The sequence below is a fragment of the Rana temporaria genome, chromosome 6 (assembly GCF_905171775.1).
Source record: "Rana temporaria chromosome 6, aRanTem1.1, whole genome shotgun sequence".
Classification (NCBI taxonomy): domain Eukaryota; kingdom Metazoa; phylum Chordata; class Amphibia; order Anura; family Ranidae; genus Rana; species Rana temporaria.
This window is the reverse complement of record NC_053494.1, coordinates 167038028-167056528: the sequence shown is the minus strand read 5'-3', so window position 1 is coordinate 167056528 and position 18501 is coordinate 167038028. Positions and strand designations below refer to the sequence as shown.

General features: G+C 43.1%; 1 protein-coding gene across 1 annotated transcript in view; it reads right to left on the bottom strand.

The window, feature by feature from the left end:
• The window catches only part of SLC25A12 (solute carrier family 25 member 12), a 192678-nt gene that overhangs the window by 138605 nt on the left and 35572 nt on the right, over window positions 1-18501 (bottom strand). Inside the window, exons 3-4 of the mRNA XM_040357756.1 lie at window positions 12291-12433; window positions 10343-10458 (exon numbers count right to left, since the gene is read on the bottom strand). Of these exons, the coding sequence (XP_040213690.1) occupies window positions 10343-10458; window positions 12291-12433 (259 nt within the window). The remainder of the gene's footprint in view (window positions 1-10342; window positions 10459-12290; window positions 12434-18501) is intronic.

Below are 18501 nucleotides of genomic sequence, written 5' to 3'. Positions count from 1 at the left end.
CCGGTACCTTGCGTTTAGAAGTAAACTTGCATGCAAGTCCCGCCCACATATGTAAACGCCCGTCAAACGCCACATGTGAGGTATCGTCGCGTGCGTTAGAGCGTGTGCAACAAAACTAGCACTAGACCTCCTCTGTAACTCGAAAATAGTAACCCGTAAAAAAAATTAAAGCGTCGCCTATGGAGATTTTTAAGTACTGAAGTTTGGCACCATTCCATGAGTGCGTGCAATATTAAAGTGCGACATGTTAGGTATCTATTTACTCGGCGTAACATCATCTTTCACATTATACAAAAAAATTGGGCTAACTTTACTGTTTTGTTATTTTTTAATCCATGAAACCGTTTTTTTTTTCCCAAAAAAAGGCATTTGAACAATTATTGCGCAAATACTGTGCGAGAAAAAAAAGTTGCAATGTCCGCCATTTTATTCCCTAGGGTGTCTGCTAAAAAAAAAAATATATAATGTTTGGGGGTTCTGATTAATTTTCTAGGAAAAAATTTTGATTTTTACATGAAGGAGAAAAGTGCCAAAATAGGCCCGGATGTCAAGTGGTTAAAGGAGCACCTACAGACCCAATAGAGTGCACCTTAACTTCCTTCAGACTGTAGGCTTAGATGATGACTTGTCTAATCTACCTTGCACCGGTGGAACAAGAGACAGGATTTTCTCTACCTGAACTTTTAAGAATGACAAAGTAAATCCAAGTGTGTAAAAGAAGCTGTAGCTTTGGGGTAAACTCGCACAGTGTGTACCACTTCCAGACAGTAGAATGAAATCTTTATAGAATATTTTGGAGAAATCTTCCAGGTGTTTTTAGCGGCTACGTTATCTATCTCCACTACTTGGAAGACACCTACGGTTGACATATCTGTCATGATGTCCAAACTCACCTTGATCACGTTAAATTAAAAATTGGTTAGTATCCTTCAGGATAAACAAGCCAAAATTGAAGGAGTTTGGCATCCCTGTTTATGCCACTTACAATGCCCATTTTTACATATGCCGGTTGGTGTGGGGGATGTGTGGGATTTTGGTTGGGTATTCTGTCCCCTTTTCTTTACCTAATCTTTTCCTTGCATATCCTTTTTGATATAATATAGCACACGTTTGCCATGCACCTTATGGTTGTTAACCAAAGCATGCTCAGTACATGGGCGATTGACCTTTTGGAGGGAAGGATATTAGTCTTTTCCTCTTGCCATCTTTTCTTTGTTTCCTGTTGCTGAATATGTACTACACCATATTGTCAAAAGTATTGGGACACCTGCCTTTACACGCACATGAACTCTAATGGCATCCCAGTCTTAGTGTGTAGATTTCAATATTGAATTAGCCCACCCCTTTGCACCTATAACAGCGTCAACTCTTCCAGGAAGGCTGTCCACAAGGTTTAGGAGTGTGTCTGTGGGAATGTTTGACTAGTCTTTCAGAAGCACATTTGTAAGGTCAGGCACTGATGTTGGACAAGAAGGCCTGGCTCACAGTCTCCGCTCTTATTTATCCCAAAGATTATATTGGGTTGTGGTCAGGACTCTGTGCAGGCCAGTCAAGTTCCTCCATGCCAAACTTGCTCATCCATGTCTTTATGAACCTTGCTTTGAGCATTGGTCCAAATAATTTAGTGGAGGAGTGGATTATGGTGTGGGTTGTTATTCAGGGGTTGGGCTTGGCCCCTTAGTTCCAGTGAAGGGAACTATTAAGGTGTCAGCACACCAAAACATTTTGGACAATTTCATGCTCCCAGCTTAGTGGGAACAGTTTGGGGATGGCCCCTTCCTGGTCCAACATGACTGCGCACCAGTGCACAAAGTAAGGTCAATAAAAAAGACATGGATAAGCAAGTTTGGGGTGGAGGAACTTGACTTGCCTGCACAGAGTCCTGACCTCAACCCGGTAGAACACCAGCAGGGACTGCGAGCCAGGCCTTCTCATCCAAGATCAGTGCCTTACCTGATGCACGTGCTTCTGGAAGAATAGTCAAACATTCCCAAAGACACACTCCTTAAAGGGATTGTAAAGGTACAATTTTTTTCCTAAATAGCTTCCTTTTACCTTAGTGCAATCCTCCTTCACTTGCCTCATCCTTCCATTTTGCTTTTAAATGTCCTTATTTCTTCTGAGAAATCCTCACTTCCTGTTCTTCTGTCTGTAACTCCACACAGTAATGCAAGGCTTTCTCCCTGGTGTGGAGTGTCGTGCTCGCCCCCCTCCCTTGGACTACAGGAGAGTCAGGATGCCCACTAACACACAGCTCCTTTCTCTATCTGCAACGTAGAGAGCATCCTGACTCTCCCGTAGTCCAAGGGAGGGGGCGAGCACCTCACTCCACACCAGGGAGAAAGCCTTGCATTACTGTGTGGAGTTACAGACAGAAGAACAGGAAGTGAGGATTTCTCAGAAGAAATAAGGACATTTAAAAGCCAAATAGAAGGATGAGGTAAGTGAATGAGGACTGCACTAAGGCAAAGGAAGCTATTTAGGAAAAAAATTGTACCTTTACAACCCCTTTAACCTTGTGGACAGTCTTCCCAGAAGAGTTAAAGCCGTTATAGCTGCAAAGGGTGGGCCAAGTCAGCATTGAACCCTACGGACTAAGACGCCATTAAAGTTCAAGTGCCCCAATACTTTTGACAATATAGTGTATGTATGGGAATATACCAGCTCTACGACTACTTGGACTCTCCAGGTTGGTTATCTCAGAGAATTTCTGCGCGTTTACCATCTAAGCTATTTTAATGTATCCTGCTATACCCTGAACTTGCATGCCTTATCTGTACATCCTGTATATGGATTATTGTGCAGCCATGTTTGTAAAACAAATGTTAATTTCTGTTTGTTTTTTGCACAAAGACCAAGAAAATCTACTGAAAATAATGTTTTGGAGCAAGATATAAGGAGGGAAGCACAATGTCCTAGTTAAGGTGACAAGAAGGAAACCATCCAGGAAAGAAAAGAGGCCTTACTTTTGTCACAAGACAACTTAATGTCTGTGTAATAATACTAAGAAAGGTTCCTTTAACCACTTAAGGACCGCCTAACGCCGATATACATCGGCAGAATGGCACGACTGGGCAAATCACGTATCTGTACGTGATTGTTAAATGCCCAGCCGTTGGTTTGCGGTCGCCCGCCCGCGACCCAGTCCGAAGCTCAGTGGCCGCGGGACCCGGTCGCCGCCGGAGTCCCGCGATCGGTCACAGGAGCTGAAGAACGGGGAGAGGTGTGTGTAAACACACCTTTCCCGTTCTTCACAGTGGCGCTGTCATTGATCGTCTGTTCCCTGGTATAGGAAAAGGCGATCAATGATATCACACGTCCAGCCCCGCCCCCTACAGTTAGAAACACATATGAGGTCACACTTAACCCCTTCAGTGCCCCCTAATGGTTAACTCCCAAACTGCAATTGTCATTTTCACAGTAAACAATGCATTTTTATAGCACTTTTTTCTGTGAAAATGACAATGGTCCCAAAAATGTGTCAAAATTGTCCGATGTGTTCACCATAATGTCGCAGTCACGAAAAAAAATTGCTGATCGCCGCCATTAGTAGTAAAAAAAAAAAATTATTAATAAAAATGCAATAAAACTATACCCTATTTTGTAAACGCTATTTTTATTTAACAAAAATAGGTAGAAGAATACGTATCGGCTTAAACTGAGGAAAAAAAAAATTTCATATATTTTTGGGGGATATTTATTATAGCAAAAAGTAAAAAATATTGAATTTTTTTCAAAATTGTCGCTCTATTTTTGTTTATAGCGCAAAAAATAAAAACCGTAGAGGTGATCAAATACCATCAGAAGAAAGCTCTATTTGTGGGGAAAAAAAGACGCCAATTTTGTTTGGGAGCCACGTCGCACCACCGCGCAATTGTCAGTTAAAGCGACGCAGTGCCGAATCGGAAAAAGGGGCCTGGTCCTTTACCTGCATATTGGTCTGGATCTGAAGTGGTTATGGTTGCTAATTCTGACACAAGTCTCGAAGAGCCACAAGAAAGGCAACCTTGTGAGTAAGGGAAGACAGTGCGATATCCCAGATAGGTGTATAGATGTATTTTCTCTCTGCTCTTGGTGACTGTGGAACCTAAGACGACTAGCAAAAAACTGAGGCTTGCTGGGAGTGGGAGGGGTTATGATGGAGTTGTCCTTACAGTTTTGTTTGCCAGTATCCCATCACTCAAATGTAGCTGCATCCATCCAAGTCTAAGATCATGTGTCCTCAATGTAGGATTTAAAAAAAACGCGTAAAGTGGTACTAAACCCAAAAGCAAAACATTCATTATATTTTCAGGTGGGGTGATGGCTGCATTAAATTCTCTTTTTTAGTATTTTTTTTCAATACAATTTTCATCGGGTGATCTAGCCAGCAAGTCTGTTTTTCAACAGAACAAGCTATCATTTTACAGTGTTGAGACAAAACACCTAGCACTGGCAGGGGTGCTTACAATGCTCAGTTTTTATTTTTTCATGCAAAACATTTATACAAAAAGAAAAAAAACTTTTGCAGTAAATGCTTGGGTAACTTCAGTGTAAGATGCAGTTTGGCTTCAAGTTGTCTGACAGTGCAAAATACAACCCCCCCCCCCCCAGATTAACAATGCTGCTGTCTGCTGTGTCCATGTGCTGCTTTATCCAGAGTATGGACACTCTAATACAGGATTTGTATTACTGGCCAAATCATTAAGTGAAAAAAAATAAAAATACGAAAACGAATGCAGCCATCATATCTAATGATTTGTAAGTTGCAATTTATTAAATTTTTGGTTTCGGGTAGAATACTGCTTTAACCATATCTCCACAGATTTACAGTACTGTTATGTAAAAGAATATGAACAAGCGTAGTACCTATATCTGTGTCTCTTCTCAAAATATACACAATTATATTTTTCAGAAGAATCTCAGAGAAACTTTACATTTGGGTCCTCAAACTACGGCCCGTGGGCCACATCTGGCCCTCTACAAGATTTTACTGTCCTAGAGTTAGGGTCAGTGGGGTACCCTCAATGTGAATGTGCACAGATTGAGAATTCAGGTCGCCAGGGGTTGCCTATGGTCTCCACGTCACCCCAAGCAGTCACACCCCCTCCCTCCCCAGTTGCAAGCTCAGTTTCTCATCAGCGTAGCAGCCAATTACGCGCCTGCCCCAGCATTCACAGGACTTCCTCTGTCAAGACCTGCTTAGCTTCCCAGCTTTCACCCTGCTGTTACAGTATACTGTAAGCTTTACAATGGTGCAAGTGAACTCTTCCGATGGGGGACCCTGGTGCAGGTGGGGAACTCTGGTGCAGGTGGGGAACTCTGGTGCAGGTGGGGAACTCTGGTGCAGGTGGGGAACTCTGGTGCAGGTGGGGAACTCTGGTGCAGGTGGGGAACTCTGGTGCAGGTGGGGAACTCTGGTGCAGGTGGGGAACTCTGGTGCAGGTGGGGAACTCTGGTGCAAGTGAACTCTTCCAGTGGGGAACTCTGGTGCAAGTGAACTCTTCCAGTGGGGAACTCTGGTGCAAGTGAACTCTTCCAGTGGGGAACTCTGGTGCAAGTGAACTCTTCCAGTGGGGAACTCTGGTGGGGACCCTGATGTAGAAGGGGGGGGGGGGGATCTGATGAGGACTCTGATATGGGGTGAGTGGGACTTATGATTCATAAAAAACAGAATTTTTTTTGTAAAATTTTCAGTGTGGCCCTTGTACTAAACAGTTTAGAGACCCCTGCTTTATTTAATAAGGATTTACTGTACACTACTCATTTTTAAGACTAAGAAAACAATATTTGTAATATACTTGGATCATGCAATGCTGACTAAAATCAAGCACAATCAAGACCCCTTTTCTTTTAGATGTACAGTATGGTATTTCAGGGTTAAGAATTCAGTTGCCCAACAAATAACAAAAAAAAAAAAAAAAAAAGAAGAAGAAGAAGTGCAATGCTGTGTGTATAATTGTACATTTCATAGAAAAAAAAATAGTGATTGTGAAAAAATGTTATATCCCATAAATACCAGATTCTGTATACATTCAATTATGTAATGATTCCAATGAAAATAATAACTTCATCTGTACAGAATTAGAGGTCAATTAGTAAGGCAATTAACCCTGTAATAGAACAGAATGAGATCTGTGTGTTACCCCTTTAATATTGCCTCCCACTGTCAGTGAAGGACACATTCGTAACCATAGACGCTTGGATAAAAGTTTCAGTTTTTGAGCTCAGACGCACAATTCGGGGTATCTTAACCAAAAAAGGTAAAACGTGAGAATGCAATAAGAAATGATTACCAAATCCATTAACATTGCTTCATGACATAAAAAATAAAAAAAAGACAATTTTTACAAATAAATGATATTTTTCCTCACAGGATTTATTGAATCAAAGAATCTGAAATAAAAATTGTCTGGTGGCCACTGGAAAGAGAAGTTTACTTTAAAACGTATAGCAATTTTAGTTTCGCCATTAATTATATGCCCCTATATGTGTCTTGATGTGGGTTCTAACTCTTTCCTGTGCCAATTGAGTTGATTTACTTAAATCAAATACTTTACTTTGTAATGGAATTTCCCCTTTGTGTGAGAGATTTTTCCTTTAGTGAATGAGGTGAAGGGAAATGGTGGATACCCAATCATGTGCAAGGAAAAAAAAAAAAATCAGCAGAGCTTTAGGTCCTTCACAAAGCTAAATTCCCTTGCACAGTGAAGAGCCTATTTGTCTTTAGTAAATTAACCCCAACTAGAGAAAGAATAGATGAGAAGGAGGAGAAGGTGAAAAAAGGAGGAGGAGAAGAAGAAGAAGGAGGAGGAGAAGGTGAAAAAAGGAGGAGGAGAAGAAGAAGGAGGAGAAGGTGAAAAAAGGAGGAGGAGAAGAAGAAGGAGGAGAAGGTGAAAAAAGGAGGAGGAGAAGGAGGAGGAGAAGGTGAAAAAAGGAGGAGGAGAAGAAGAAGAAGAAGGAGGAGAAGGTGAAAAAAGGAGGAGGAAAAGAAGAAGGAGGAGAAGGTGAAAAAAGGAGGAGGAGAAGAAGAAGGAGGAGAAGGTGAAAAAAGGAGGAGGAGAAGGAGGAGGAGAAGGTGAAAAAAGGAGGAGGAGAAGAAGGAGGAGGAGAAGGTGAAAGAAGGAGGAGGAGAAGAAGAAGGAGGAGGAGGAGATGGGCCCCGTGGTGGTCCTATACATTCCCTAGTTTACACCTGTCTAGTCTGGGGCTCTAAATTTAACTAGTCCTTTTTTCCAGCCTGAGGCTTCTTTCTTTCTCTCTGTGTTTCCGAGCTTTTGCTCGCTGTTCTGCCTTTTTCTTCCTTTCCTTCTTCCTCTATTGTGCAAGGGTTGTTTTTTTTGTTTTTTTTTGTTTTTTTTGTTTTGTTGTTTTGTTTTTTTGTTGCTGCTTTATTTTTTTATCTTTATTTTTTCTTTTGTTTTTTTTTTGGTTTGTTTTTTTTCCTTTCTCCCCCGTTCTGCAGATAACTCCGCTCCCTCCCCCTTTTATCTGCTTTGGCCCCTGGGCCTCTTGGCTCAGGCATATCGCACTGCCCCCCGGCCCCGGCTGGGGTGACGGTGGTAATTTGTGATTAGTTCCTTTAATAGTATGTTTTCTACTATGTGCTTTATGTATACCTTTGTTTTCGCATCCCCTGCGTGGGAATTTGTCGATTTGTCTAAAATACTTTAATAAAAAATATTGTACCAGAAGGAGGAGGAGAAGGTGAAAAAGGAGGAGGAGAAGAAGGAGGAGAAGGTGAAGGTGAAAAAAGGAGGAGGAGAAGAGGAGAGGAAGGAGAGAGGAGAGAGGAGGAGAAGGTGAAAAAAGGAGGAGGAGAGAAGGAGGAGAAGGTGAAAAAAGAGAGGAAGAGAGAAGGTGAAAAAAGGAGGAGGAGGAGGAGAAGGTGAAAAAAGGAGGAGGAGGAGAAGAAGGAGGAGAAGGTGAAAAAAGGAGGAGGAGGAGGAGAAGGAGGAGAAGGTGAAAAAAGGAGGAGGAGGAGGAGGAGAAGGTGAAAAAAGAAGAAGAAGGAGGAGAAGGGGAAAAAAGGAGGAGGAGGAGGAGGAGGAGGAGGAGGAGGAGGAGGAGGAGGAGGAGAAGGTGAAAAAAAGGAGGAGAAGGAGGAGAAGGTGAAAAAAAGGAGGAGGAGGAGGAGGAGGAGGAGAGGAGGAGGGAGGAGGAGAAGAGGAAAAGGTGAAAAAAGGAGGAGGAGGAGAAGAAGGAGGAGAAGGTGAAAAAAGGAGGAGGAGGAGGAGAAGGAGGAGAAGGTGAAAAAAGAAGAAGAAGGAGGAGAAGGTGAAAAAAGAAGAAGAAGAAGGAGGAGAAGGTGAAAAAAGGAGGAGGAGGAGGAGGAGGAGGAGAAGGAGGAGAAGGTGAAAAAAGGAGGAGGAGGAGGAGGAGGAGGAGGAGGAGAAGGAGGAGAAGGTGAAAAAAGGAGAAGGAGAAGGTGAAAAAAGGAGGAGGAGAAGGAGAAGGTGAAAAAAGAAGAAGAAGGAGGAGAAGGTGAAAAAGGAGGAGGAGGAGGAGGAGAAGGTGAAAAAAGAAGAAGAAGGAGGAGAAGGTGAAAAAGAAGAAGAAGGAGGAGAAGGTGAAAAAAGGAGGAGGAGGAGGAGGAGGAGGAGGAGGAGGAGGAGGAGGAGGAGAAGGAGGAGAAGGTGAAAAAAGGAGGAGGAGGAGGAGGAGGAGAAGGAGGAGAAGGTGAAAAAGGAGGAGGAGGAGGAGGAGGAGGAGGAGAAGGTGAAAAAAGGAGGAGGAGGAGGAGGAGGAGGAGGAGGAGAAGGAGGAGAAGGTGAAAAAAGGAGAAGGAGAAGGTGAAAAAAGGAGGAGGAGAAGGAGAAGGTGAAAAAAGAAGAAGAAGGAGGAGAAGGTGAAAAAAGGAGGAGGAGAAGGTGAAAAAAGGAGGAGGAGAAGGAGAAGGTGAAAAAAGAAGAAGAAGGAGGAGAAGGTGAAAAAAGGAGGAGGAGGAGGAGGAGGAGGAGGAGGAGAAGGAGGAGAAGGTGAAAAAAGGAGGAGGAGGAGGAGGAGGAGGAGAAGGAGGAGAAGGTGAAAAAAGGAGGAGGAGGAGGAGGAGGAGAAGGAGGAGAAGGTGAAAAAAGGAGGAGGAGAAGGAGGAGAAGGTGAAAAAAGGAGGAGGAGGAGGAGGAGAAGGAGGTGAAAAAAGGAGGAGGAGGAGGAGGAGGAGGAGAAGGAGGAGAAGGTGAAAAAAGGAGGAGGAGGAGAAGGTGAAAAAAGGAGGAGGAGGAGAAGGAGGAGAAGGTGAAAAAAGGAGGAGGAGGAGGAGGAGAAGGTGAAAAAAGGAGGAGGAGGAGAAGGAGGAGAAGGTGAAAAAAGGAGGAGGAGGAGAAGGAGGAGAAGGTGAAAAAAGGAGGAGGAGGAGAAGGAGGAGAAGGTGAAAAAAGGAGGAGGAGGAGGAGGAGAAGGTGAAAAAAGGAGGAGGAGGAGGAGGAGGAGGAGGAGGAGAAGGTGAAAAAAGGAGGAGGAGGAGGAGGAGGAGGAGAAGGTGAAAAAAGGAGGAGGAGGAGGAGGAGGAGGAGGAGGAGGAGGAGGAGGAGAAGGAGAAAAAGGAGAAAAAAAGGAGGAGGAGGTGAAAAGGGAGAAAAAAGGAGAAAGGTGAAAAAGGAGAAGGTGAAAAGGGAGAAAAAAGGAGAAAGGTGAAAAAGGAGAAGGTGAAAAGGGAGAAAAAAGGAGAAGGTGAAAAAAAGGAGAAGGTGAAAAAAAGGAGAAGGTGAAAAAAAGGAGAAGGTGAAAAAGGAGAAAAAAGGAGAAGGTGAAAAAGGAGAAAAAAGGAGAAGGTGAAAAAGGAGAAAAAAAGGAGAAGGTGAAAAAGGAGAAAAAAAGGAGAAGGTGAAAAAGGAGAAAAAAGGAGAAGGTGAAGAAAGTGAAGGTGAAAAAGGAGAAAAAAGGAGAAGGTGGAGAAAGTAAAGGTGAAAAAGGAGAAGGAGAAGAAAAGGAGGAGAAGGTAAAGGAGAAGAAAAGTCAACAAAAGAAAGAAAATGACTGATCAATTGACTCGTCAATAGGTGCAAAACAGACATTTATATTTTGATTCATTTACATTGTTGTTTTGTTACAGGAGACTCACAGCACATGTAAATTACCATCTTCAGCTGCTGGGAAAGGGAAGTTTAGAATAGCAAAGTGCCACTATTAAAGAAAAAATTATAGCCATTTAAACATTTATGTTCCCTGAACTTGCCTAAGCTATAAAAGCTTTGGCATCACTTGGGCTTTTAATCAGGCAAGCAGAAACTGAAAAGTGACCCTGATCTACAAACGGTTCTAATTTGATTTATTTAGGCAGTAGTGGCCTTTTAAGGATACATTAACTCCTACCTGAAATCTACTTTAATGGTAACCGTGCATGCCATTTATCGACACTTACCGAAAGTGACCTCCCCCAATGCGCTCTTATCAAATAACTGGTAAGCCACAATGAACATAGCATCTGGGGCACACAACACCGACTCGAATGCCAGGAACTCCTGGAAGGAGATCAACCTGCAGATAACAAAATAAATACACTTTGTCAGGCAGAGTAAAAGAGGGAATAGGCAGCGGAGGGCTCAAGTTAACAAAGTGGTACATTCTGTAAACATTTTCTGTACTGCTATCTAGCCGCCAATCTGTGCACTTGTTCACCTTTTACCAAATGCATTATTGTAGCGTGTTATCTTATGTCGGAGCCCACATGTGATGACAGAGATTTAAACAGATGGAATTCCAGCATGGGAAGCAAAAAGACTAATGTACTGCTCAGGTAACACAGTCTTGCCATTTCCGATTTACATTTCGATAGTAAGTCGATCTAATGGAATTGTATTGTAATGAAACACTAATGGTTTCTGAGGAGGTTTCCAAAATGTGAACTGTTACCAGTTACATAAATCCTGAAGATTTAAATTTTAAAATCATGATATTATAGGCATGGGCGTCCGCTGAAACTTTTTCAGGGGGGGGGGGGCGCTTCGGGAGTGGCGATACACATTTAACGCGACCAGTTGGCAGTGTGAAATAGCTCTTGAGATAATTCAGCTTCACTCCATGCCCAAATAAATATAGCCTGTACAGACCCCCCTTCAGCACAGATGGACCCCCCCTTCAGCACAGACCCCTCCATTCAGCACAGATGGACCCCCTTTCAGCACAGACCCCCCCCCCCATTCTGCACTGACCCCTCCATTCAGCACAGACTCCCCCCCCATTCTGCACAGACCCCCCCCATTCTGCACAGATGGACCCCCCTTCAGCACAGACCCCCCCATTCCACACAGGCCCCTTCATTCAGCACAGACCCCCCTTCAGCACAGATGGACCCCCTTTAAGCACAGACCCCCTCTTCAGCACAGATGACTCCCCCTTCAGCACATACCCCCCTTCAGACAGCCCACGGCCGCAAGACTCTTCAACACTTCTCAATTTTCCAGGGGGGGGTCAATTGCTCCCCCTTGCCCTATGGAGCGGACGCCCATGCACACACAGGCATTCTTTTGTTAGATTTCAGCTCTCAGCGGAGAAGCCATCGGTTGTTAAGGGCGCAGCATCCAGCTTCCCGGCCTGCTCCTTAACAACCAGCTATTCTTCACACAGAATTGGAATCCGTCTGTCCAAATTCTGCAAATTTGGAACTAGTTAGAGACCAAATAAACGATACGTTATTAAATGAATTTCAATGAAATTCGTAACCATTTTATTCAGAGATGACTAGTCTGCATTCACACCAGCATATTCCTGGTGATTTTCACACTTCTTTCAGGACACTTTTTACATTTTACAAACTTTGCACAAGTGTTTTTGCACGTGTAAGATTTAGCCATTTCTTTCCCAGCCAGGGAAATCAGCAAAAAAAATTGTGAATACATGTGGGTCACTTGTTACAGGTGTCCCCACTGAGGTCTATGGGGTCAAAAATTCCAGATTATGGTAAAAAATAAAAAATAAATGAAACGCATATACTTCTTTGAGCATTGGGCATTGAGAGTACAATCAACTGAGCTTTGAAATCTGAGCAGGCACAATTACAAACAATGGGATTCTGAATCCTCAGCTATGAGCATTGCCAATGCTGACTGATACCATGTTGCTTGTCAATCAGTACAAAGGACACACCTAGACCTGCCCACTGTTTTGTGGATGGACAACCCTGCCTCCATTGTTGAAACCCTCCCACTGTGATCTGCAGTGTCTGGGAGGGGGAATCACGTGAGACACAAATGAAGGAAGATTTGGCTCAGTCAAGGGAGGTGAAGGAAGCTTTTTGCCTATTTTATGAGGCTTGTGCATCACACTTGATTTGGTATATTTTTTTCGACAAGTTGTGGAATTAGTCTTACCCATCCTTGGTTTGGTCAGCAACCCCTCCTAGTAGCTCTACGGTCTTGGGATTGTGGTGAGGATCTGTGTGCAGCCCGAGGTATCTCTGCACAAAGTCAGAAGGTGTCATGTAATCTTCCCCATCTTTCTTAACGCTGGCATACTAAGAAAAGCACAAAAGAAGGAATATGAGCATGTTAATGGACAGGAACACTACAAAGGATACATTACAAGCTCTGACATCCTTATACAGACATTAAGAAAAGGAAGACTGCAAAAGAACATTTCGATAATTTCATAATGCACTTGCTTGAAAAGAGAGCCATTATTAAAAACAAAATCTCAATCTCTATTAAAATATGAAGAAATAAAGTATTCTGTATGGCTTTATGTAAATCGTGGCTTTCTGTACATTGTACACTTATACGAAATGCAACTGTATCTAGAAATGTACCTGTAAGACGTAATAACATCACTTTTAAGGAACAAGGGTCCTGATAAATTAGGTTGCAATATCACTTCGGTTTTTGCTACAGTGTCCTCTCAAGTCATTATATCACATGGGATCACATAGCTCAAGTGGCCACTTTACTGCAATTTAAGTTCAAAAGCAGTCTAAACAATCAGACCAAAGATATCTCATGTGTACAGTGTCCGTTGTCCATAGTAACCCAATTATCCTTTATGGCTCATTTCGACCACAGTACGGATTACCAAACCCACAAATTGTATGTAAAACGGGAGCATAGCTCTATCCTATAGGCAACAGTACAGGGCACATCACTGCTGTAAATACATTGTGCGGTTATAGTGGACTCCTGTATACATTAGCAAAGTGGAAGGATAGGTGTCTTCTGGGGACATCGAATTATTACACTGTAGCTACATTTTGAATGGTTTCCAATGTCAATGATCAATTCCACAAAAAAATAGAAACCTCTTCAGCCAAGCCTTCCAGTGATCCCAGAACTTGCCCTTCTGGGTATTCATGACGATGACCAAAGATTTCACCATATGAAACGATTAATCTCTTATTCGTTATGTTATGCCTAAAAATAAATCTTGTTTAACTGGGCATTGGTTTCTTAACCTATTGTGTCGTTCTGGGAGTCCATTCAACAATTGCTGGGAATTCCAGGAGCCAGGTTGTCACCCATTGTGCCAAGCTGGACCAATGTAAGTTGGGGCAAATCAGAACTAAAACCTTTAAAATATAAATTTGCCCCCATTCACACCTGAGCTTGATTCCCAAAGTTTTTAATGCCTCCGTTTACACCTGTGCAATGTGTTGTTTGTCGCCTGAAACATAAAAAAGTACATGAGCTTCTTTGGGGCAAAATTGTGTATTTTTTGACCCCTATTAGTGTTTAAGGAGTGTCTTAAAAAAACATAAACTAGTCTTTATTGGCACAATAGACTTTTTAACATCTATGCATGCAAGGTTGATGTGTATTTGCAGCAAGTTTTGCAATTCTTAATGCATTTTTAACAAACATTAAAGCGGTGGTTCACCCTTATTGACAACTTTCCATCATTAAATTAGGCATAGTAGCGCGAGCTACAGTATGCCTGTATTTATTTTTTTAACCCGGTACTCGCTGTGAAATCCTAGCGAGACGATTCCGACTCCCCGCGGGGAATGGGCGTTCCTATCCAGAGGGAGCATGATTGACGGCCGGCTATGGCACGTCACGCTCCCCGAAGATAGCCGGAGTAGGTCTCGGCTCTTCACGGCGCCTGCGCACAGACTATGCGCAGGCGCCGTGAAGCGCCAAGTCCTATTTCCGCTATTTCCGGAGAAGCGTGACGCGCCATAGCCGGCCGTCAATCATGCTGCCTCTGGATTGGAACGCCCAGGAGTCGGAATCGTCTCGCTAGGATTGCACAGCGAGTACCGGGCTAAAAAAATAAATACAGGCATACTGTAGCTCGCGCTACTATGCCTAATTTAATGATAGAAAAAAAAAAAATGTTTTATTAGGGTGAACCACCGCTTTAAATGCTTTTTGAAATGTTCTTTTTTTTGGGAGGGCCAATGGCAAGCTATGTGTTGATATTGCCAAAAGGAGGTATCTATTGTCAAGCAGGAAAATGCGGCACGTCAAAAATACATATGAAAAGACTGCAAATAAACAAGTAAAACTTACATTAGAGGATTTGTTTCATCTTTATGTATCACCTGAGGATGGTCACTTCACTGGGTATATGTAAGGGTTTACAACCACTTCAATGGGCTGCTACGTACCGCAACACAGCCTGCATTTTTTCGCAATACAACACACAGGACATTGTGCTGTGGTGAACTGCAGCGCACAATCATTCTAAAATTGTGTTAGGGCGTCATTTACAATATTGCCAAACAATCATGCTACAGCCACATTACATACAAATATCGTATATATCCTGCTGATCAAAAGGTACACAAAAAAAAAAACTGCCAACCGTCATGTAGCTTGGTCAGTTTGGGTGTAATCTTCAAACAGATCCCAACATGTTTTAGAAGATAAATTTCCTTCTTCATTGGAAAGATAGGGTAGATCAGTCCCAAAATGTAACATGCAACTAAGGCCCCATTCACACTTGTACGACTCCAAAGTGGCGCCGATTTTGGGGTGCAACTTTGATACGACTTTGGCTTTGACCAGTGGTAATGGACAACTGTTGCACACAAGTTGCATTGTATAACATTCAGGTACGACTTTCATGCAACTTCTGAGGGTTAAGCATGAAAGTCAGACCAAAGCAATGCATGAACTACTCTGAAGTTGCTGCAACTTTAAGCCGTGGATATATGAATGGGAATCACTGGGAAACATAGGGAATGACTTGTCTTGCAGCTTTGATGTCTACGATGCACGACAAGTAGCACAAATGTGAATGGAGCCTTATTCTTGCTGCGGAAATCAAGCATCACGACCGTGGTATGTGAACACCTCAGTTGCAGCTTAAAGCGGATGTCCCCTGAAAAAAAAAAATATTAAAAGGCAGCAGCTACAAATACTGCAGCTGCTGACTTTTAATATTAGGACACTTACCTGTCCTGGAGTCCAGCACCGTCCGCGGCAGAGGACGAGCGATCGCTTGTCACTCTGCTGCAGCCCCCCCACCCCCCGCCATCCTCGGTGAGGGAACCAGGAAGTGAAGCGCTCCGGCTTCACTGCTGGTTCCCTACGGCGCATCCGCGCCCCCAACCCCAAAACGGGGGGGGGGGGGGGTGACGTCATGCCCGCAGTCTGCCCGAGTGGGTGCAAATACCTGTCTTTAGACAGGTACCTGCACCCCCCTCCCCGCTGAAAGGTGTCAAATGTGACACCGGAGGGGGGAGGGTTCCGATCAGCGGAAGTTCCACTTTAGGGTGGAGCTCTGCTTTAAATAGACGTCTTAAAACGCAGCTCAATTGCGCATTTTTAAATGCCCTTCAACCGCTAGTCTAAACGAGGCCTAAAGAATGATTTCAAGTGTCTTTTAAAGCTTTTTTTGCATTCATATTATCAAAAAAAAAAAAAAAATTGTTTTGCAACTCTGCAATGAAATAAAAATGATTTATAAGCAAACATCCCAACATGTACTCAGAACATCCATTTAAGAACGCATGTAATAATGGTAATTATAGAAAAGTGCTTTTTGTTGCTACAAAAGCTGTTTACGTACATTGAAAATGTACAGAATTTACAAGTTACGTTGAATGACAAGAATGTTCATAATAAAATCTTCCTAATTTCATCATATTCTAAAGACTCTGAATTTTGACAAACGCAGTCAGAAAAGTAACAATCCAATGAATGTTTATGTAACACCAGCTGTAAACCTTGACATAAATAAGTCATATCTCGGGGCAGGGACTCTTTCCACCTCTCAGAACGGAATCTTAGTGAGATCCTAGCAATGGGGCTCTGTTGCTGCCATAGCCAGTTATTGGAGACAAACTCCTTTCCATTAGACTGACGCTTTTCAGCACACTCACAATGCACAGGGGAACCTCAAGTTACATGTTAATTTCAAACACAAATATTTTGCCTCTCGTTTTACAAGGCGACAAGAAAGTGACAGAATACAAAACCCTTTTGACATTGATTCTATCACAGAATATGTTTTAGAAATATCGGGAATGGCGTGAAATGCTAAACGCCTACAGATTATTAAAACAAAATAAACATTTAAAAGGCAGAAAATGAGGTGACAGAAATAAAAGGGGTCCATTTATGCATTTTGGACATGTTCTACTGCACTTAAAGTGTCACCAAACCAACATCAATAAAAACTAACAATAAATGGTGCATTACATGCTGTTCATACTATTTGTTTTCTGTATTCTGCAAAAAACCTGGTTGATCCTGCTGCTCTCTATCCCCACCTTCTGTTCATGTCCCAAATTCAGCTAGGGATTTTTCAGCTATGAGGACAACTCGGAGTTTCTATGCTGAGCATTTCCTCCCTATCACATCTAAGCAGCCAATGTGACTATAGAGTCATCCATGTGGGCCTATACACAGTTGTAAATGACAGCCCACTTCCTCCCTGCTCCGCCTCCTCCATGCCCACTAACCAGCTAAACACAATAGGGGCCAGATATTACAAGTAGATTAAGTGAGGCTTCACCTCCCTTTTCCCTCCCTTTTTAAAAAAAATTGTATTTATTTTTTTTAACACAAAGGCTGCAGGGGCGTGACACAGCCTATGACTAGCAGAAATGTACCCACTCAATATTATTTCCACAAAATAAAAGATTTGATTCCAAATATATATTAATACAACAATTTAAATCAGCTTATTGACATTATTTATTTATTTTTACTGCGTATTCCAAAGGCTCTTTTTTTATTATTTAAAAAATGTGACCAGCAGCAGGACGACTAGAGGCTCCTCCTGCTTATGTTTTCCTGTAGACAGGCTGGGAAAAATGGTCAGTTTGGGTGTTATCCTCAAGGCATGGAAAAAAGTCAGCAGATACACCGCAAAGTGCGGTACGCTTTTTGAATGGCCTGGCGGCGGGGAGGGAGGAGGGGGGCCAAACTAAATTAAACAGTGTGTGTTAAGTACCACGTTAAGGTCCCACTGCACTTCCTTGTGAAGTGCTACCCAATGGTTCCTGTCTATCCCTTCTATCAAATTCCAGAGCACCTCAAAACCTGGGGTACATAAATATGCAGATAAGGTATATCTACTATCAGAAGCAAGTGCTTAAAGCAGGGGTGGCCAACCAGTGGCCATGGGGGCCACATGTGGCCCGCGGAGCCCTCTAATGTGGTCCGCGACCTCCTGCTCTGGAATGGTGGGTTGGCAGGCCCAGATCGCAGGTTTCCAACCCGCCATACCACAGAATCAGTGTTGTGAATGAAGCTGGTGGTAGAGGAAGAAAGTGGCTGCGAAGCAGAGCCCCATAAGCCGATGCTTCCACTACAGCGCCGGCTCTTGCCACAGGTGGAGTCTATGGCAAAGTTCAGCTAACCCGCAGGATAGACACAGGCGCACTACGTTGCACCGGCGGTGTGGGTAAACCATAGCACATCAGTGTGAAAGGAGTCTTGGGCCCTTTTTACACGATCAACCCAACCAAATGGGACCCTCAATTTGCCTCTATAGAGTGACAGATGTCTGTTTACGCCCACTTACCTCCAATCCAAAAAACAGAAAGGAGTTTGTCCCCTTTCATCTAGGCGGATCAGAGGGCCTATAGAGTAGCCGTGACCTGTCTAATATGCTCGCTCCGCTCATTGTGGCCCTCGACTGGTTACCAAGTTGCTTAAGTGGCCCTCGCTCTTCAAAAGGTTGGGCACCCCTGGCTTAAAGTATAACCAAAGGTAAACCAGTTCGTTTTGGACAGATTGCACAGTAATTACAGTAATTATGACATCCGTCAGGTTTTCATTGCAGTCTGTACCCGTTAGGGAGATTTACTGTAATCACCAAAAGTGAAAGTAAAAGAAAATCCCAAATTTTGAGTTGTCCCCAAAACAGTATTATAGAGGGGAAATGCTTCAACGAGGACACTAAATCTGGTGACCCCGGACACAACTAGGGATTCTACCACTTTGGAGGTATTTCCTTTCACTTTCTGTTTTGGCTATGGGACAGGAAGTGAAAAGAAAATCTCCACAATGTGACACAGATGGCAAAATAATCAGGACAGGGGTTATAATGCTGTCACTTGTGGAAGTAATAAAAAACAATTTTTGGGCTCTTGTTTGTTTGGCACGCCAAACAAGGGGAGGAGGGAAAAGGAGGAGGCGT